This window comes from Doryrhamphus excisus, linkage group LG2, assembly GCF_037039965.1.
Source record: "Doryrhamphus excisus strain RoL-2023G ecotype Guam linkage group LG2, RoL_Dexc_Guam_v1.1, whole genome shotgun sequence".
In the NCBI taxonomy this organism is placed as follows: Eukaryota; Metazoa; Chordata; class Actinopteri; order Syngnathiformes; family Syngnathidae; genus Doryrhamphus; species Doryrhamphus excisus.
In genome coordinates this window covers 25,245,494-25,267,302 of record NC_136358.1, presented here as the reverse complement: position 1 = coordinate 25,267,302, position 21,809 = coordinate 25,245,494, and the positions used below count along the sequence as shown (strand labels likewise).

Genomic DNA, 21,809 nt, shown 5'->3' with positions numbered 1-21,809 from the left:
TATAGAGCCAGAAATAACTGGATTTCAATGGTGCCTTCATGCATCACAGTTAAGGTATGATTGGTGCACACAGTCCTGGAACAAAATTAGAATATTATATCAGCGATGGAGTCTGTCAATTTCATGCTATGAAGACATTTAGAAATATGAAGAAGCTGAAGTTGGCCAATAATAAATCAGTTATAGTTTTAGTTACTTTACATTCATATCCCTTTATTGGCATAATTTCTGTGTGATGTCCAGTTTCTGTGTGCAAGGGGAGGGGCTATTTCTCTTCTAGTGCAGGTGGCTTGTTCTCCTATATCGGGCTACAAGTTGGAATATTAGAATGTGCACCCCCACCCTGGACAACAGGGTTAGTTCCTGAATCTCCTGGGCCTTATCGTGATCGGTGAGAGGAGGACATTTGGGAGAGGCCATCTGTTGGATCTACACGCACTCTTTTCGCTCAACTGAAATGAGAAGCAGACTTGCTGTCTTCTCAGCCTGAGAAGTCCACTTGCATCGGGGGGAAGAGGATTATGGATATGGACATCTTCTTCTCATCAGATGAGTCATCTTAGAGTTTATGTACATTTCACCATGAATGCTGCTGCAACGTCATGCATGTGCTGCAACATCAGACTAACTGGACATGAAGTGCTCAGAAGAGTCATGGTGACATTCCGAGGAGATGAGTGACAGTCTCGTGACTTTGGAAAGTGGGAAAATATTTGCAATGGAAACAGTTTAAATGTAACCACGCAAACGCTATGCCATCCCTGCTGTGGAGCCTGAACAGGAGGACCTGGGCAACAGCGAGAGGGAGACTCCTCGTGCTCCTTTTTATAATCTGCAACCGCCAAGTAAGTCAAATTCTCCAACTTATTGTTGCTTCTTGTTAATATTTAAAGAAAACTGCATCCCAGCTTTGTGATGTAGGTGAAAAATCCAGTCTAGTGTTTTTTCCTCATTTTTAATGTTTTTTTATTTTCCAAATCTTCTTAAATTACATTTTATTTTGCTTATATTTTGACTTTATTCTCAAAATTTGTATAGTTTTTCCCATTTCTGCTGTTGTTTTTTTCTTGCAAATTTTCTACTCAAAATATTATGAATTTATTCTCATCATATTTTCCATGTTATTCCCCAAATGTTCCCAAAAGTGAATTTTTCCCCCATATTAATGTGTAAAAAACATATATTTACATGTTATTATTTGTTTAAACTTTTTATTATACTTGTACTTTTTTAATGTTAGCAATTTTGACAGAGCAGAAAAGTTTCCAAACGATAAATCATTCCAAATTATTATTTTTTTTACAATTTATTAATAGATAATTAATGTATTCCTGATTAATATAACATTCTAATTGTACAATAGTTATATAGTTGCACGTTGGCTTCTTCCAATGCAATTTGGCTGGTAAAACAATATAAAGTGAAAATGCCAATAATCAAAAGGGTCATGAGGTGGCAGATGCGTAGTAAACGGAGGGCACTACCGCCATCTAGTGGTGACTGGTAATATTTCAACATCTACTTAGACATGGAGGCCACTGTGTGTAGTGCTGCAGGATGGGTTGATCAATAAATGCAAAATGTCTTTTTTTTTTTAACAGTAAAAAAGTAAATGAAGTAAAAGTAGCATTTTTAAAGAATGAACTTATTATGATACAAATGTTTGATATTATTAAAGCCTTTACATAATTTATGATGCTGCAGCACTGTGATGGGGACTCTTGTTTTGTGTTGTCGGCTATTCATTTTCCTATTTACAGTGAACAAACAAAGGGTTTAGGTCATGTGGTCATTGCACCTAACTTCTCTGCCCTGTAAACCCACAGTGGTTGAATCTTTAAATAAACATCATAGCATGACGTCAAGTGAAAGCAAATCCAAATAGGTCATTTACAGTGGCACAAACTGTGCAGGTCACATGGCAAAGATTCCCTGTATGATTCTGTTCTTTCTCTTTTTTTTTTTTTTTTACTGCTGCACATGGAAGATAACATGCTCAATGCTCCAAAATCTTATAGCGAAGCGTACCGACTACTGGGAGGCCTGCAATACAACCCTGACATCAAGCACACTACCCACTACTGGTGAGCTTGACACTTCATAGCATGCTGTCTTTATTTTATCTTCATTGCTTCATAGAAAACAATGGAAAATATTCAAGTCCAGACTTTATGACCGCCATGAAAGTTAGTCAAAGACTGTTATTATTAATGTATAAGGCATCAAACACTGTAGTATGTCTCAAGTAGGGATGTTCGATCAAACTGCGCAATATCAGCATACTAATGCCATATCGATATCAGATATTGGCATATCGGTTTTCGGCAAAAAGCAAAAATATCGGACATCCCTAGTCTTAACTGCAGTAGTAGTACTAGTACTAGTACTTTGATCTGTCACAGAAGTGTAAAACGTAAGTTAAGAATGTTAAACATGCTTTAACGGTTATAATTAATAGATAAATAATTACAGGTTATCACATGGTTTGTCTGGTATCATGCCCAGTATCATGCCCCCGTGTGCCAGTATGATAATAACATCTTATTATCACATACTATTTAATCATGAGCTTATTATCACATACTATTTAATCAAAAGACCATTTTGTTTCCAGAAAATGTTCAGTTTATTACATGTATTATATCTAAACAGTGTAAACACAATAATTGCAAAAATATTTCAACAATAATACTTTATCAACAGTCTTGTGGTAAAAACATGTGCAGAAATACATCGCTTTACTGCAAAAAAAAGCAAAGTATTGCAAAAAAGTGTTACGGCAATTGTCTTGAAACATTCTTTATATAAATCACCGTGTGTTTATTACTGCTAATAGACAATAATGATGATGTCATGCAGGAATCTACTGCAGGGGAACCTTTGACACGTTTGTGTGTTGGCCACATTCACGTCCTGGGAACGTGTCGGTCCCCTGCCCTGCCTACTTACCGTGGATCAACAAGGGTAATGTTCAACATCACCGCATGACGTGAACGCCCCGCTGAGTGTTGCCACCGACTTTCCTCTCACATGAGGTGTACTGCTCTGTCATGAGTACTGATCATAAGATAACAACAGATGCTTTTTGATGGTAATTTGTCGCAGATAATTCCAGGAGGGCGCATCGAGAATGCTTGGAAAATGGGAGATGGCGACAGAAGCGGAATTCCTCCGAGCCCTGGAGGGATGACTCGGAATGTCAGGGGGACCATTACTTCAAAGATAAGGTGAGGAAGGACTAAAATGACTGATGAGGATGACCTTGAGCTGAAGGTCGGCTTGTGTTTATTCTGTCTTTTTGTTCCGTGTGTGTGTTTTATCCAGGAAGAGCAAATGCTTCGGCAAACTGCCCTGCGGCTAATCTCCGTTATTGGCTACTCTCTGTCATTGTCTTCCCTCACGTTAGCAACGCTCCTTATGGCTATGTTGAGGTCAGTAGCGATGGGAATGGTTTAGTTTTATTTAGTTTTATTTATTCCATCAACCCCTCATTCATTCTTTTCATATCTACTGCAGTACTTTTATTCATTCATTCATGAATGAGGAGCCTATCCCAGCTGTCTTTGGACGAGAGGCGGGGTACACCCTGAACCGGTCGCCAGCCAATCACAGGGCACATATAGACAAACAACCATTCACACTCACATTCATACCTATGGACAATTTGAAGTCGCCAATTAGCCTAGCATGTTTTTGGAATGTGGGAGTACCCGGAGAAAACCCACGCATGCACGGGGAGAACATGCAAACTCCACACAGAGATGGCCCAGGGTGGAATCGAACCCTGGTCCTCCTGGCTGTGCGGTAACCACTTGTCCACCGTGCCGCCCCAGTACTTTTATTCGCTTGTAAATATATGTAAATACATGGACATAAGATCTCAGGTCAGCCTACGGAAAAAAAAAGAATTGACTTCACTGTTAGCAGGAAGCTAACCATCATCTCTCCTCCAAATAGCAGCATTTACCTTCAGCACTGACTTCCCTGTTGCATAACAATGAAAGAGTGTCTGGCTTGTGTGTTTATCAGGAAGCTCCACTGTACCAGGAACTACATCCACATGAATTTGTTTGTGTCATTCATCCTGAGAGCCGTTGCCGTCATTTCTAAGGAAATTGTACTTTACATTATGTATTCCAACCTACCCAAAGACGACCCTGGATGGAACTCCTATTCAAGTTCTACGGTACCCATCACGTCTTCACACTTTACAGACAAAACATTATTATTGCTTTTTGTTAAATTGCTTTTTTTTTCTTATTATGTTTACTTGATTTTGGTAAATTTACTCCTGATTTTCCCATTTTTGCTGTTGTTTTGGTTTTCTTGTTAATGGCTATTTTTAGAATGTGATGGTGCCAATAAAACCCTGCATTAGGCGCACGTGCATCAGACCCCCCTGCATTAGACGCCCTTGAATTAGACACCCTGCATCAGACCCCCCTGCATTAGACGCCCTTGAATTAGACACCCTGCATCAGACCCCCCTGCATTAGACGCCCTTGAATTAGACACCCTGCATCGACGCCCCTGCATTAGATGCCCTTGAATTAGATACCCTGCATCAGACGCCCCTGAATCAGACGCCCCTGCATCAGACGCCCCTGTATCAGACACCCCTGCATTTGACCCCCTGTATCAAACACCCCTGCATCAGACGCCCCTGAATTTGACGCCCCTGCATTAGATGCCCCTGAATCAGATGCCCCTGCATCAGACGCCCCTGTATCAGACACCCCTGCATTAGACCCCCTGTATCAAACACCCCTGCATCAGACGCCCCTGAATTTGACGCCCCTGAATTCGACGCCCCTGCATTAGATGCCCCTGCATCAGACTCCCCTGCATTAGACGCCCTTGAATTAGACACCCTGCATCAGACCCCCCTGCATTAGACGCCCTTGAATTAGACACCCTGCATCAGACGCCCCTGCATTAGATGCCCTTGAATTAGACACCCTGCATCGACGCCCCTGCATCAGACGCCCCTGCATTAGATGCTCCTGCATCAGACACCCCTGAATCAGACGCCCCTGCATCAGACGCCCCTGTATCAGACACCCCTGCATTAGACCCCCTGTATCAAACACCCCTGCATCAGATGCCCCTGAATTTGACGCCCCTGAATTCGACGCCCCTGCATTAGATGCCCCTGCATCAGACACCCTGCATCAGACGCCCCTGCATCAGATGCCCCTGTATCAGACGCCCCTGAATTCGATGCCCCTGAATTAGACGCCCCTGAATTCGATGCCCCTGCATTAGATGCCCCTGAATTAGACGCCCCTGCATCAGACGCCCCTGCATCAGGCGCCCCTGCATCAGGCACCCCTGCATTAGACAGCCTTGAATTTGACACCCTGCATTAGACGCCCCTGCATTAGACGCCCTTGAATTAGACGCCCCTGCATCAGACGCCCCTGAATTAGACGCCCCTGAATTCAACGCTCCTGCATTACACGCCCCTGAATTACACGCCCCTGCATCAGACGCCCCTGCATCAGACACCCATGAGAACTGCTTTCCATGTTTTTTGGCTCAACCTAAACGTTTTCCTCCACAGATAGCTCTCATGTGCAAACTCTCCAAAGTGGCCATGGAGTATTTTGTGGCCTGTAACTACTTCTGGCTGTTGGTGGAAGCTATTTTTCTGCACACGCTGCTATTCACCGCTGTGATGACCAAACGACGTCTGCTAAAGAATTACATGCTGTTAGGATGGGGTATGACCTTTTGGCTTATATTTTATTTGAAGGTTTTGCCAGCTAGAACTAGAAGTCAGTATCATTTCCTGGAACTTGCTCTTCTTTTCCTAAAGGTCATGTTCAGACTAGTCCTTCTTTTGAATAAGATTTGTACATTTTAATGCTGGCTGAATTTGTTGATGTTAGGCATTATGACCTTTGGACCTTTGACTTTAAAGGACACTTTCACAATTTTCGGGTCATTTTCGGTATTGCAATATGATGCAGTAATGTTGGACCCTTCATTCTAATCACTCAATGATATATTCATACTTTTATCAATGCATGTTCAATTCCATTGTCATTGAAACTTTTATTTGTGCTTTTTTTGACCTTCAGGAACACCTCTCTTCTTTGTGACTCCATGGACGGTTGTGAAGATTTTATATGAAAACACAGAGTAAGTGCTTAGTCACCTGCTTTGTGGAAAAGCTAGAAATTCTACAAAGATTAAGAGCCAATTTTATTTCTAAGGTGCTGGTCCATTGTGAACAGATGGTTCTGGTGGATAATAAAAGGCCCCATTACGTTAGCAGTGCTGGTATGTCCTGGTTTATCTCACATATTGTGTTTACTTAATTGTTTTAATTTTGTATCTGGGGTGTTTGAGGAGGGGGAGGGTGTCAAAGCCAAATTAATACCTGGATCAGTAATGCTAAAAAGAAAAATGCTATTTTAAGCATCATAAACTTGGTAAAGGGATAAAAAATAAACAGCAATGTCAAAGGTCACATACACTTATAATGGTGAGACAATAACAAATTAACATCATGGGGTAAAAATAAATTGTCAATTTTATAAGAATTAAATTTGCATTATTTTATGAAGGTCAAAAAGTCATAACGCCACAAATGTTATCGGTTGCGTATATCGAGAGTATTAACTCGTAATGATAAAAGTACAACGTCACATGTCGTGTTACGAAAACCTCCAATCTGATGAGAAATGTTCAACATTTCCATGTGACTTACGTCCCACGGTGCGTGACATCAAGTTCATTTCACTGTGATTTCACACCGCGTTTAACACTTGGGTCATGTGAGTCCTTGTGATATGGAAAGCATTGGATATTCTACAAGTAGAATGTCAAAACAGCTTTAATTTGCGTTGCAGATCATTTTCTTTATATTCATCAAGATTCTGCTGCTGCTGCTGTCCAAGCTGAGGGCGCATCAGGTGAAATTTACCGACTACAGATACAGGTATGTGCTCAGAAATGGACGACAACAACTTCCCAGTTTACATTAGCGCAGAAGGGTAACCCTAAGCAGCACGGGACTTAACCTTCAAGTTTTGATCATGCACAGCCCTAATTCAAATGTCAGCCTGTCCTTGTTTTATTTTTGCCCTCTTAGTCTTGTGATAAATTATGGTGCCCGCTAGGGGACATGGAGAAAAAACATTGACGGATTAAAAAAATTATAATAATCATTAATGGTTACTTGGTTACTGCCGACGGTAGTCATTTCTTTGCAATAAAGAGCTTCTGGATCATCCGATTCCGCATTATTTCAATCATATCAGTGTAGATATTCCAATAATTTTGTATAAATTAAACTTGGTTGTATTCATTGTCAGCTTAGCCAGAGCAACGCTGGTGCTGATTCCTCTGCTGGGAATCCATGAAGTTGTCTTCACAGTGCTCGTTGATGAATGTATGACAGGGAGCAGTCGATACGCTCGGGACTTTATCAATCTCACCATCAGTTCTTTCCAGGTAAGAATGCTACAACTGATTGTGTACCTGGTTGTTTTATTAGTAATTACAAGTCAATCTGTTCTATTCAGGGTTTCCTGGTTGGAGTGTTGTATTGCTTCGCTAACGGAGAGGTATGGTTCCATACACTAAATTACAGATTATTAAAGACACTAAACTGGTCAAATTTTGAAATTTGTGGAACACGTCATTTTTGTGAATGTGCCATAAACGCACCGCAAGCTATGTGTTAATAATAATAAACTTTTTGGAGTTATCTCTGTTGACTCTTGGATTTTCACTGAGATTCTCTTGTAGTATTTAACCATAATACACAAAGTGAGAAGTTCTGGTCAGCAATTCCGTCTCCCACACCGTCCATGCCTTCTTTCTTCTAGTTTGTGCCTCTTTCCTGCTCTTTCTCTGTCTGCATGAGACAATACAGACTTACTTTCCTGCAATAAGAGTTTCTTCTCCTGGCCTTCCACGGCCGTTATTACTGCAGGAATCTTTCTATCTAAAAATGTTCTGTTTGTTTGCATTTAGGTTCAAGCTGAGCTGAAGAAGCGCTGGCAGATTTTCACGGTCACTAACAACTTCCAGTTAAGGAGCTGTTTTCAGGGTGCGCCGCTCAAGCACCTTTGGAAGTGCACTCGAGGCCACGGCCCGCAGTGCCAGAGGAGGGGATCCTGTGAGGAGGATGGGACTCCCATCAGGCTTCCACACCTGCTTCAGGTGGCTGGCCAAGAGGGAGGTGGAGTGAATAGACTAAAAGAGGTTAAATGTCATGGCGTGAAAGGATGTGACACAACAGGCCTCGCGCTGCTGACCCGGAAGAGCTTATCTAGTAGCGACGGGGAAATGACGCTCGGGGAGACCATGGAGGAGATTTTAGAGGAGAGCGAGTTTTGAATGCACTTGGGTTCTTTATCTATTTAAACATTTTCTACTGATTATCCTGTTCAAGGTCGTGGGAGGTCGAGCCTTCCCAACTGACTTCAACTTAGACTGGTTTGTCAATCACTGGGCACATATGGAGAGATAACCATTCACAATCACATTTACACCATCACTGAGTTGGGACCAATCCCACATTGTCTGAAACTGAAGTCAACCACTTGGACACCATGCAGTGACTCTGATTCAGAATCCTAATCTACTCTAATCTACTTTCTCATGTATTCACCAACACTTCTTTTTGTACATAAGCACATTTTATATGCCACAGACAGACAGTGAAGTCAATTTCTTATTTTTTGTTGTAAACTGAAAGTATTTGGGTTTGACATCACCACTACGAATGTCAACGTGCAGTTCAAAACCCATCAACTGCATACAGTATAATTGCCTATTTCTATTCATTTGCATTTACCATGTAAAATATAGCATTGCTGTTGTTGCAGACCACGTACTGTATACGTAAATATCCATATGCCAAAACATCTGGGTTGAAATGGTCATTATGAATACAATGTATTTGTGTTTTGGATTGTGATTATAAACAAACGCAAAGTTTTGTACAGGCTTTTCATGTTTATATTAAGTCGTTTTTTTCATGGATGTTGTAGCACAGTGAAAATATGAATTGTATTTGCAGTCCAGCTATGGAATACGTATGAACAAATTAAAACTAACTTCAACCTTTTCGCTCTCTGGGATGAATCTTGGCCAGAAGTGGAGGGTCTCGACCATTGAAGTGCAGCAGGCAAGGAAATTCCTTCATGTCCTGAAATGTTTTGGACGGTTTATCCGCCAACTGCTGCTGCGGAGGGAAGAGCGATGATGTCAGAGAGCAAATTTAAGAGATTAGAACTCAGATTAAAACTCCTGAAATTAAGCATATGCTCATGAACATTTAATGCAGTTTTATGTTTACACTTTAAAGTTTAAATCTAAATATGGAGACACACACGGAGCACAGGAAGGTGTTTGCAGAACAATACTGTCACCATGTGGCGTTCTACAGGTAGTGATGGTAGATGTACTTGTACTGAACTTTACCATTACCATTACCATTCGTCATTAGCCACTGTATTTTTGGCGTTATGCTATTTATGTTAGCATCTGTTTGGTTTTTATGTAATTTATTCATTCATTCATTCATTTTATAACGCTTATCCTCACAAGGTCGCAAGGGGTGCTGGAGCCTATCCCAGCTGTCTTCGGGCGAGAGGCGGGGTACACCCTGGAATGGTCGCCAGCCAATCACAGGGCACATATAGACAAACAACCGTATGTAATTTATATTTTCATTAATTGTACAGCTCATATTATACTGACACTGTAGCTCTATGGTTATCATCACTGTTCTTTTTTTGCCATAATTGGCTTCCCTTTTTTGATTGTGATTGATTTGTTTCCAACATGGTCAACAAGTAACACTGAGGAACTTCATGTTTATTGTTATTTTTACACAATGTAGTCCAATATAGTAATATAGACTACGGAGTAACATTAAATGATAGTAAATGAATGGAATTCAGGGTAAATTAAATAGTATGATTCTAATCCCTCTTCTTCTTTATTCATTAATACTGCTTGTACTGTTTCCTAAAGGGGTTAAGAGTAAAAAGCTATTTTGAAAAAGATCATTATTCTCTAGAAAGGCAACCATGAAGTTGATGATTCCCACATTGTGAGCGATGGAAGCTCATGTGCGTGTCAGATACCATGTGAGTCAATGCACGCCCCTTTCTTTAAGCCAATGGCTGGGTGAGTCATGAGAGGCCTGGAGCTCCAACCCAAGCCTTTATTATCCGCAGCCGCTGTCTCCTGGCTCCACTATACAGTCGGCTGCCGGCCATGGCTGGATCCACCGTCGGGGAGCGCGTCGGATACATCACCCGGGTCCAGAGCTTCAGCGCCTGTCACCGTCTGCATAGGTACCGTTAGCGTCATTTTACGGTATCGATGTGCGGATATTCTATGGAAAGTTTGATGTCGCCGCTGTAATGAACACAAACGTATTTTATCCTCGTTGTTCATCCGACGGCGGTATCAAAGACTGCACTAAAACATCGTAAACACTAACTTGCTAACTAGCTAACTAACTAACTAGCTTACTTGCTAACTAGCTAACGGACGTACGCCGAACTGCCGTTGGCGGCACAACACCGGCACTTCCTCCTCACTCTCACCGTCCCCCAGTGACCCTCGCCGGCTACGGCAAATTGCCTCCACCGCCCGGTTGTATTGCTGCTTTCTGAACCACATGGTCCACCTCCCGTCTGTATACAGACTCCTTGTTGTCCCGGATGAGACCATCCCTGCTGGAAAAAACGGCATAGACCAGCATACGTTTGGTACATATGTTGTGTTTTTGTGTTGGTATAATACAATATATGCTGGTCTATGCTAGTTGGTTCAGCAGGGATGACTGTCATGTTGTCTGCAAACAAACAATTAGACTTTATTATGGACTACAAACGTACATTTATAACAAAATATTATTTACTTTAATTCATTTTCTACCGCTTATCCTCACAAGGGTCGTGGGTGTACTGGAGCCTATCCCAGCTGTCTTCGGGTGAGAGGCGGTACACCCTGGATTGGTTGCCAGCCAATCACAGGGCACATATAGACAAACAACCATTCACACTCACATTCATACCTATGGACAATTTGGAGTCGCCAATTAACCTAGCATGTTTTTGGAATGTGGGAGGAAACCAGAGTACCCGGAGAAAACCCACACATGCACAGGGAGAAGATGCAAACTCGCTCTATTTACTTTCATATGAATGATAAATATTTTAACCACTGAAGCCGCAGGTGTAGCTTCACTGGCAGGTGCACCGATTACAACTTTTAAAGCGCTAAGCATACAACTTCAATGCAAATACAAACAAACCTTGACAAATCTAGCGGCTCCTTCTGTCATCATCGGAGACTCCTCCGGCAACCTTGATTTAAGCTAAAAGTTTATCATTGTCATTCTCCTCATGCCAAACCAAGACGCAAGTTTATTTGTAGTTGTATACTTAATTAGGGTATGTTTACTCACTCTCCCAAGAGGTTATGTTTTCTTTTTTTTTTATCATATAACATAAATAAGGGCTGCACGGCGGTTGAGTGGTTAGCGTGCAGAGCTCACAGCTAGGAGACCAGAGTTCAATCCCACCCTCGGCCATCTCTGTGTGGGGTTTGCATGTTCTCCCTGTGCATGCGTGGGTTTTCTCCGGGTACTCCGGTTTCCTCCCACATTCCAAAAACATGCTAGGTTAATTGGCCGCTCCAAATTGTCCATAGGTATGAATGTGAGTGTGAATGGTTGTTTGTCTATATGTGCTCTGTGATTGGCTGGCCACCAGTCCGGGGTGTAGAAGACGGCTGGGATGGGCTCCTCCACCCCCTGCGACCCTCGTGAGGCTAAGCGGTAGAAAATGAATGAATAACATTAATACCATGCAAACTATCCGATGACATCATCAAGCATCTTCTATTACATCCTAAAGAGGAGTTGACAACAAGGGGTGGTACTACACATCTTCTCCTACATATACAACATTAGCGCGGCATTACAGAGACACACACGCATCCTCAAATAAGAAAACAGCGGCCGATTATGGGAATAAACCACCAGGAGCCCAAATAGCACTTGAGGAAATGTTGTCCCCAAGGGCTTGATGACGGGGAGGATAGAAAGATAGTAAACGTGTGCACGTGTAGCACTCTTATTGGGTGTGGTGCACACCCACAGGTGTGTTTAATTTGGCATGATGATGTCGGTAACCGAAATGAAGTACAACCCGCCGGCAGGTCTTTTTCCATGTTTTGCATTTTGTTACGATGCTGAAAATGATCAAACATGACTTTAAAACCCGAGGTACGTGCCGAAATGGGACTAAGCCGTTTGGTTACACGCCTGCCTAAAACAGGAGCTTCTGGCATTAAAGTGGTATTAAAGTCACTTATTAGCTTTGAGGTACGTATGTCTGAAGGGTTAGTTTGTTTTAATCGTTAACATAGGGCGGTGTGTTTAATCACGCCAATGTCCATCATGGTTCTTCATCTGCTTTGTAGCGTTCACCTCAGCGAAGAAGAAAATAAAGAGGTCTATGGGAAATGCAACAATCCTAACGGCCATGGACACAACTACAAAGGTTGGTGGAGTTTGCATTTCTCTTGTGGAAATGACACGTGAGTGAAAACATATAATTAATTTCACCATTTTCACAATTGATGTGAAACAGAGAGGGGACGGGGACGGGGGGGTGTTATTGACCTTTAACCACAAAGCATTTGTAATGAAGTCTTGAACTATCTCATTTATTCCAATGGTTTCTGAAGCGACAGACTTTCAGCACTTTCTAGTGATATACCGGCCATTATGGTAAGACACTGAAAACGAGATGGAGATCGGTCTTCCAGCCGCAAAGAAACGGCTCATGAAGAAGCACATTAACATTCCGGAGCGGTTTAGCCAGTCTTTGGCCCTTTTAATCCCATCGAGAGCTGAAACTTCCAGTTGTCAAGCCTCAAAATTTGCAGGATTTGCTTGCCAACAAGCCTTTCTCCACCAACTAGTAAACCATCACACACTTTCTTACACAAACAACGAGCCTGATGTTGAGCTGCACTTTTTCCATTCATTAACTTTTAGTGTGCATTTCTGTCCACAGTTGAGATAACCGTGTGTGGAAAGGTGAGTACCAGGCTTTGCTTTGTCTAATATTGTTAAAAACAACAAACATCCATTTTGCTTTGACTGTGGCGTCATTTTGAGCCACATTAACTAACATTTTGCAAATGTGTGTTTGTACGCAACTAAATTAGATGACTAAATTAGATGCTGAATTGCTTCCAGACCTAACAATGATAAGTCCATTTCCATGAAGTAGGATTCCTTATTTCTAAATGGAATGTTTTGGTAGTTGGAGCAAAGAAAACTTGTTTATGAGCTTCTAAATACAGTTTTTTTAACATTATTAGAGCTTTCTAAACATGAAATAACACCCCTATAGTCAACTGTACACTCATTTACACATTATTGGCGCCATAAAAAGAGTAAATAGGACATTTAAGAGATAAATATCAAGTATATATTTTCATATAAGTCTATGCTTAACTCTTTGATGCCTGACTTTTTGTGTTTCTGCGTAGATTGATAGCATCACCGGTATGGTAATGAACCTGACGGACTTGAAGAGGTCTATAGAGGTAAGAATTTTTTTTTTTTTTGGCTTTTTCAACAAGATTATACCTAAAGGAATGAATAAGCAAAATTGTATTGTGTCCGAGAGGTAATCATATCCAATTCTGGTTAGCATTATTTGTTATTATCTATTTAATTTGAAATCTAAAGTCAATACAATAAGATGAAAAATAAGACACTTGATTGATTGACTCATCTACAGGAAGTCATCATGAATCCACTGGATCATAAGAACCTAGACAAGGACGTCCCATACTTTGCCAATGTTGCCAGGTAGGCGTATCTATATAATACAGTCATAGTATGAAGTTTGCATTTACTCATCATCAGTTTGGGCTTTCATGATTTATTGGAACTGTTCTTTTTCCTGGAAGGCAAAACATACCTAATATTTGATGATGTCATTTGCATGTTCTTCCTGTGTATCCCTGGGTTCCTCCCACAAATTACTACATTTGGGCCAAGAATATGTACAATTTTCTAATAATTTATAATACTTTTCTAAAAATAGACCATATTCAACCAAAAAAAAAAACGGGATCATTTATTCATGAATATTTTTTTTTTATAGTGAGGGGCTGCGATGTAGCAAAAAGACAACTAATCATTACATCTTGAATGAAGAACAGTTCTAATAAATTTTATGACATTCATGTGCTTAATGACCACAACTGTTGACATCTATGCTTTTTTTTTTTCTTAACGGTGTGGACATATGCTCGATTTGAAATGAATTTGATCATTATTGCTACTGCTACTACTTGCACTAACCCTTTTTGTTCTTCCCCCAGCACCACTGAAAACCTGGCTGTCTACATATGGGACAACATGGCCAAGGCCATCGCACCAAGTAAACTCTATGAAATAAAAATTCACGAGACAGATAAGAACATTGTTATATACAGAGGAGAGTAGTAATCATATGTACGTGTTGTTCATAATCTTCTTCATGTCTTGTGGATTGAAAATAATCTTTGCCAGACCGGCACGGGTGTCTTCAGTCTGGTACTAGTTGCAGATTAACAAGATTCGTGGCCCCCCTTCCGCAGAGAAAATCCTATAAAAGACAGATCTTATTTTTCTTTTTTTTTTTTTTTAATTTCCACCATGACAGTTCTATTGTCACTTTTATACTAAATATAATTTAAATAGACCAATATTAATCATGTACAATTCATTTGTGATTAGGGATTATTGACCTCTTTGTGTGTGTCTCCATGTATCAGTATGTATTAATACTGAAAATACATCATTAAACGTGTGTATATTGTCACAATTGTTATTTTCGGACCATATAACTGACCTATACATACATTGTATGGAGAGGTGCCAAATGTCACAATTGCCAAAATAGACAGAAAAGAAGTTACATAGTGTTGAATTGATACCATCATTTGCAGTGTCATAACCACTGTTTATATTTAGCCACTAGGTGGCGACACATCCCAAAGTTAGTTTAATTCAGACATTGTTGATATGACCTTGCATCCTACTCCAGACATTTCTTCAAAACTTGCCTTGGTTATAGTTTGGTTTTGAGTCTATTTTAAAAGGATGCTAACCAAGACCCCACAGCATTATGTTTTGAAATATATATTATTAATTAATATATAATAATTAACATAAATATTAAATCTGTCTAACTTTTTATACCTGACTGCTGTGCCCCGCCCCGCTTTTAGCCTTGTTTTTAGCTCTGAATGAATGTATGGATATTGTATTTTAATGTATTCCTCCTTGAAAAGCCCAATATCTAAAACGAGTTTAGAATACAGTGTCTCTGTAATTCCTAATATGTACAAATATTTGGTATCACAATGAAGCTAGTACTTGGGGAGAGCTTATCAGATTTCTTATGTGTTTGGCTCCATCTTAATGTGAAACTTGAAAATTAACGTGTTTGCATGGTACTGGCTGGTGCTGTTTTAATGACCCACAGTTAAATTTATGTTCATAAATTGCTTCTTTTTTCTTTTTTTTTTTTAACCACTGAGAGCAAAAGGTTACATTCTTGAACTTGCGTGCACGTATGTTGACATCCGTCCAACCTGGCAGCCTACACAAGCCAGAAACTGCCGACTGATCCTTTGTCAGACAATAATCATAGACATAATGGACTAAAAGACAACGTTTACATGGGCAGAGTGATTAAAATGAAAATGAGTCGTTCTTTCCATACACCTGCTTAATAAAACAAGATCAGCCCCGTGCTGTCAATGTTCCAATGTTGAAAGGTAAACATGATTTCCTGCTGCCTGCGGCCAGCGGATGCCGCAGATGAGGGTGTGAGGTGATGACTTACTGACAGACTTGCAGCCATTGCAGACATCGTAGGCAGAAAAGCACCAAAGGGTATTTATGGAGGAGAACAGAAAATGTTTGGGGAATCCTTCCTGAAAGATGATCATTCTATGGAACGTACATGTTCTTTCAGGGTTTAACAAAATAGTCGGTACTCACCCCAGAACCATTGATGAATATGTCTAAAATTTTTATTTCAGCAAAAAAAAAAAAAAAAAAGTTGTGTCTACCTTTTTCTGTTCTTTTGTCAGCTGCAGCAGAACATAGGTTTCAGGAAAATATCAGTTCTCGACAAAAAAAGGAAGAAAAAGCATTAACTTTGACACAAATTTAGCCAAACTGTATAAACAACCATGCTACAACATAACACGCAAAATGGTCGGAAATGACATTTTTTACAAATAGAACCCCAAGAAGTAAAAGGTCAGTTAGGATAATTCATAATAGCGCCTACAGAGAACGATGAGCCAATTCAAGAAACAATACAAGCAGTTGATGTTTGCTAAATACAAGGATGAAGAGTCTTGAACCAGTCATGATGTGCTATATATATCACTATATTGACACTTACTATGGTACACATTATGTCATTGGATGGTCATATCACCTCGTACTTTGGTACGTGACTAAAATAAAAAATATATTAGGAAAGCAGGAAGTGAACAAATGTAACAGTTACTGATTGTAAAAGTACCAGATGGAGGGGTAGGATTTAATAAGCTTTGCTTCTTCCTACTCCTTTTGGACATGTGAGGTGGGGGGCGGTGGGGGGGGTCAAAAATCAAAACCTACTTTAGGTTGTGTAGTAGCAGAGGCAGCCAGTCTGTCTGTTAGTTTGCATTGTGTGTGTGTGTGTGTGTGTGTGTGTTGGCTGATGAGATAAAGACTGGAGGCCTACAAGTTGGTTCGTGTTTTCTTTTTTTGCTCATCACCCTCCCTCTTGGGGTCAGACAGCAGGCGTAACACACGTAACACACACACCTTTACACCCCCCCACCCACCCCCCTCCCTTACAGTTTGTTCCTTCTCGCTCTGTCTATAACACACGTATTCTCTCCCACAACCCTGAGAGAGAATACGCACTTCATTTCCTCCCCAAAGGCTGCTTGGGTAAGGACAGGATGGGCTCCTGGGAGCTGTGAGGATGAAGAGAGTGTGTGTGATCCAAACGGACTTCCACCAATACCGAGCCACCATCAAACCTCTGGCGCATGTAAGAAACTTCCTCTTCCTCTTCGTCCCTCTCGAATGCAGGGTAAACGCTTCCACTGTGCTTTTCTGTTATTGCCGCCTGTTTTTTTGTGTCTTGCATTGCTGTCATCAGACAGAAGCACTCCTCCTTGCTGTGGGCTGAAAACCTAAATGGGGGGGGCGTGTCTTTGTTCAATAGGGGGCGTCAGAGAGCAGGGTCTTGTAGGTGTTCAGTCTCCGTCCCACATACATCGCACACAAATGCAAACAACAAGACATGAAAACATCCAGTTGTTGTTTGCGTTTGCACATTCGGAATTGAGTAGTAGCAAACCTTTTCAGAAGCTCATTTGGTCGCAAACAAAGATTGTGTATCTTTTTAGCAATAACAACCTCTCACTCTGATTTTTGCTCACTTATTGGAGGTAAAAAATTGAAGTGAAAGGATCAAGACAAAGTACAGATTATTATTATTATTATTAAATTAATCGTCCCAAGCACCAACAGCCTCCTTTGATTCAGCTATGTCGGCTATTTCAATCAGTCCTTCCTGAGCAATAACCAATGCCCAGGAGACAATAAACTACTTGTATAATGTCAACAGTCATCTCTTCTTGATAATGACTTCACAACGATGAGATTTATTATTGGACCTGACCTGCGGCCTGTCAGCAGCATGACTTTTAGAGAAATGTGACATGTGTCGGTGATCAAAGTCAGCCGGGGCGTTTTTCCTGACCCGGGGTTCAGCCAGGGGCCGGGCCTCAGCCTGCCGTTCTTTCACCTGAGGCCCATTAGTGATATATGTGCTAACAGCTAACATAAACACTACTAGTATATTTATGGTGGTCCATATGATGCGTCTACGTCGGAGTACCGTTCTACAGAGTCTTTTCATCAAAAGCTGCAAAATACTACACCATTGTCTGAGTTTGACCATAGTTTTTTGACCATGTAAAATATATATTTTGTAAATATATATCATGTAAAAATATATTTTAATACACATTTAAATGTATTTAAATGATGCTACTCTTTAAACAGAGTAGCAGAGCATGGGGGAAGGCGGAGAGTTTTATCTGGCTTACAGCCATGCCCATATAAGGAAGTCTGTCCCTCTGTGACATCACAAAGAGGCAGTTTGACCACACCCTTTCAAACCGATCGTTCTGTGCCATCCCAAACGTTTTTCGGGGCTCACTTCCAAATGAGAAACTTCATTATGTGAAACGTTAGCCTTGTTTAACACGAGAATACAACATTCTACTTACATTTATAGATGAGAAAAGTGGAAAAAAGTTTAACCCTTTAACCCCTTTAAGTGGATGCTTCCATTAAAAAATCCTTTTTTATTGTGTATTCCTCATGCACAAAGAGATTGTGCTCCAAATATGTATTTTTATTCAATCTGCAAAAGGTGAACATCGAAAAAACAAGCTGCCACTTCCTCCGTTTCTCTGCATTTTGCATCGAGACTGATGTTGAACGCCATGCTAAATCCTGACAGGTAAACATTGTGTCCAGGCAGGCAGTTTCAGTTGTGGCTTATCAGTTGTGGTTAACATACACATCCTAAATCTTATTCTGACACCATGGCAATTACCGGCGCACACGTGAGGAAGATGATGCTATATTTCCCCATCTAATTTCCCACTGACAAAAAAAAAAAGAACCCACTGTCAAGGTTCCGCTAATAACAGCTTGTTTCCAAAAGTACAGCTACCACAAGCACGAACACGTTTTCCTTCCTTCTTAAACCTCTTTTAATATTGCGCTTGAAAATCAGTCCACATCTGTTTTTACAGGGAAGGAAAGTACTTTCTTTGCTTTAGAACAGGGGTGTCAAACACACGGCCCGTGGGCCAAATGTGGCCCGCAGGACACTAGTTTGAGGCCTCCGCCTTGATATGAAAGTTTAATGTTAGTGCGGCCCGCGCAAGTTTGATATGGATGCTGTATGGTATCATGTACCCAGAAAAAATTATTACGTTTGATTAATGTTCATGTTAAAGGTTAAATAACTGTTAATAGTTATCCTCCCTATCCGTGTGGAAGTGGTAGGTTTTTGCTATTCAAGTTTAAAGGAAATAACTTGAAGGCTACCGTTTAGGTCGCTAGCTCTCTAGTTTGCGAGTTAGCATGTGTCTCAAGACCCTGCAGTTGCGCAATATGTTGTAAATAAAAAGAGTATAAATGTGACTATAGTCGTGTTTTGTCATGTCTACAGGGCTCTAATAATGCTTTGTTCATTTTAATCTGAAAAAAATAATTTGTCTACCCACCAACTGTATGTGGTTTCTTAATTTTTAATTATTTGCCGTTTTATTATTATATTTATTTATTACTGATTGATTTTTTTTATTCTTGATCTTATTTTGTGTAGAAAAATAAAAAGGAAGATATTTGACAATAGTGGAATTTTTTTGGGAAAACCTGATGCGGCCCAGCCTCGCCCAGACCCTAGCTCCAGTGGCCCCCAGGTAAATTGAGTTTGAGACCCCTGCTTTAGAAAGTGTGACAAAATTGAGTTCCCGGAGATACACAAGGGCAGCTAGACTTCACACGTCCCAGACATGGAGATGTGGAACCAAGGGACAGAGACTAAATTACCAGGAACCTTACTGGCTGAACAGTAGAGGGGTGCTGGGCAGGCTGATGGAGGCAGAATGGCACCGAGTGTGTGCTTCCTGCTATGTCCATGTTTGGTCTGCTTCTTCTGTTACAGTTCAAGTGAGGCACCATGGCAGGTGGACACCAATGCAAAGAAGCAAGGAGAAGCGACCGTAGTATGTAACTCAAACTAAAGGTTAAATTCCCTAAACAGGAAACCCAAGATCAAATAAAATGCAAAAAAATGCAGAGGTCCAAAAAAAAAAAAACCCAACACCAAAAAGTCTGAACAAGGACTGAACATCCATCCATCCATCCATCCATCCATCCGAAGAGAAAAGTGTACACTGTCACACAGCAGTCATTTGGTTGTGAACTGCCATGTCACAAAAGTAACAGTCAGGCTAACTGAAATAATAGTGCCCCCCCAAGATTTGGCAACTATGTTGGCATAGATTTACCTTTTTTTTAGGGGGGGGGGGGCACGTAAGCGCCTCCATGGAATCACTATCATCTCAAAGCCAAAAGCTCTGCAGCAATGTTGGATGCACAGATCGTGACACGTCGTTAAATTGCTATCCAACCACGGGACATCAGAGCAAAATGGACTCTTTTTATTTATGATGGAAATGTCCCAGCCTCGAGTGGAAGTGCTGTGGCCAACAACTTCAGGATTGACTGCTTTAGCAGCCTGTGTCAATAGAGCGCCATAGTGAAACTTAGCTCTTTGCTTCTGATAACCAGCACATACTAAATAGCACAAACACCAGAGCAGAACATCTTAGTACAGGGGTCTCAAACTCAATTTACTTGGGGGCCGCTGGAGCTCGGGTCTGGGTGAGAAACAAAAAAAAACGCATTTATTAAAAACAAATTTTTTTTAAAAACTTCGATTTTCTACAATAAAAGCTCTGATAAAACATTCCACTGTTCTCAAATATCTTACTTTTTATTTTTCTACACAAAATAAGATGAAAAATAAATAAACAATTAAGAATAAAGAAAATAAATCAATCAGTAATAAGTAAATATAATAATAAAACGACAAATAATAAATACTTAAGAAACCACATATAGTTGGTGGGTAGACAAATTATTTTTTCAGATTAAAATGAACAAAGCATTATTAGAGCCCTGTAGACATGACAAAACACGACTATAGTCACATTTATACTCTTTTTATTTACAACATATTGCGCAACTGCAGGGTCTTGAGACACATGCTAACTCGAGAGCTAGCGACCTAAACGGTAGCCTTCAAGTCATTTCCTTTTAAACTTAAATAGCCAAAAACTTACCACTTCCACATGGATAGGGAGGATAACTATTAACAGTTATTTAACCTTTAACATGAACATTAATCAAACGTAATAATTTTTTCTGGGTACATGATACCATACAGCATCCATATCAAACTTGCACGGGCCGCACTAACATTAAACTTTCATATCAAGGCAGGGGCCGCGTGTTTGAGACCCCTGTCTTAGAACATCTTACAGCAACTTTAGCTGTTCTATGTGCAAACATACAGAAAGAACCCCAATAGCGTTTATAAGTAACTGGTTGTGGTCTTCATATGTCCTTATCATTGCAGCCGCTCATTCACACACCAGAAGAAGGCATGAAGGAGAGAGAGGAGCTGAGGATCGCTAGGGAGCAGAGTGACCGACTGGTCTTGATGGTCCGCAAGCTGGAGGAGGACAACGCTCAGCTTGAGAAGGAAAAGAGCCAAGTGGTGTCCAAATACCAAACTGTGAGTCGGCTGTCCTTCTACTTGATTTAGCTTCTCCCTTTTCTCTTCTTTCACTCACTGGGGATGAGATTGTGCTTAATAAGGGAATTTCAGCATGGTCATTATACCGACACATGTTGAGTGGATAATGATACCTTTCTCTTTGGGTTTTTATTGCTGTGTCGGCCATTTTCTGACCATTTTATTGGGACAGCATGTACTTTAAACAGCCACACAGTCTGACAGATCGGTTCCCTGAGTGACACATTTTCTGTTTTACATTAAACCTTGTGCTGATTTTCTATTAAGGGGAATCCATGGGTGAAAACAGTTCTAGATTTCTTGAATTGTGATACGAAAATTTGACTTGAATCTGATTCG

General features: G+C 40.6%; 3 protein-coding genes across 6 annotated transcripts in view; all 3 read left to right on the top strand.

Moving 5' to 3' along the window:
* Positions 1-658: 658 nt before the first annotated feature.
* Positions 659-8,726, top strand: glp2r (glucagon-like peptide 2 receptor). 2 transcript variants are annotated; one of them, XM_058061267.2, is made up of 13 exons: positions 659-845; positions 1,988-2,084; positions 2,860-2,964; positions 3,106-3,227; positions 3,325-3,431; positions 4,030-4,186; positions 5,564-5,723; positions 6,084-6,144; positions 6,219-6,285; positions 6,882-6,946; positions 7,323-7,461; positions 7,533-7,574; positions 7,987-8,726. In XM_058061267.2, exons 1-13 carry the CDS (start codon positions 753-755, stop codon positions 8,350-8,352), a joined length of 1,581 nt encoding a protein of 526 aa, XP_057917250.2. In that variant the 5' UTR covers positions 659-752; the 3' UTR covers positions 8,353-8,726. The 2 variants fall into 2 exon arrangements, with proteins under 2 accessions (XP_057917250.2, XP_057917249.2); XM_058061266.2 differs by having other exon boundaries at positions 6,858-6,946.
* Positions 8,727-10,103: 1,377 nt separating this feature from the next.
* On the top strand, positions 10,104-15,216 carry pts (6-pyruvoyltetrahydropterin synthase). Of its 3 annotated transcripts, none has more exons than XM_078788908.1 (6): positions 10,104-10,322; positions 12,463-12,542; positions 13,043-13,084; positions 13,543-13,599; positions 13,797-13,867; positions 14,386-15,216. In XM_078788908.1, exons 1-6 carry the CDS (start codon positions 10,160-10,162, stop codon positions 14,507-14,509), a joined length of 537 nt encoding a protein of 178 aa, XP_078645034.1. In that variant the 5' UTR covers positions 10,104-10,159; the 3' UTR covers positions 14,510-15,216. The 3 variants fall into 3 exon arrangements, with proteins under 3 accessions (XP_078645034.1, XP_078645035.1, XP_057917254.2); XM_058061271.2 differs by having other exon boundaries at positions 10,126-10,322; positions 13,062-13,084; positions 14,386-15,211; XM_078788909.1 differs by lacking the exon at positions 13,043-13,084 and having other exon boundaries at positions 10,106-10,322; positions 14,386-15,215.
* Positions 15,217-16,923: 1,707 nt separating this feature from the next.
* LOC131109347 (putative uncharacterized protein MYH16) overlaps positions 16,924-21,809 on the top strand; it is a 32,821-nt gene continuing 27,935 nt past the window's right edge. Inside the window, exons 1-2 of the mRNA XM_058061262.2 lie at positions 16,924-17,108; positions 21,291-21,449. Of these exons, the coding sequence (XP_057917245.2) occupies positions 17,040-17,108; positions 21,291-21,449 (228 nt within the window). The 5' untranslated portion in view covers positions 16,924-17,039. The remainder of the gene's footprint in view (positions 17,109-21,290; positions 21,450-21,809) is intronic.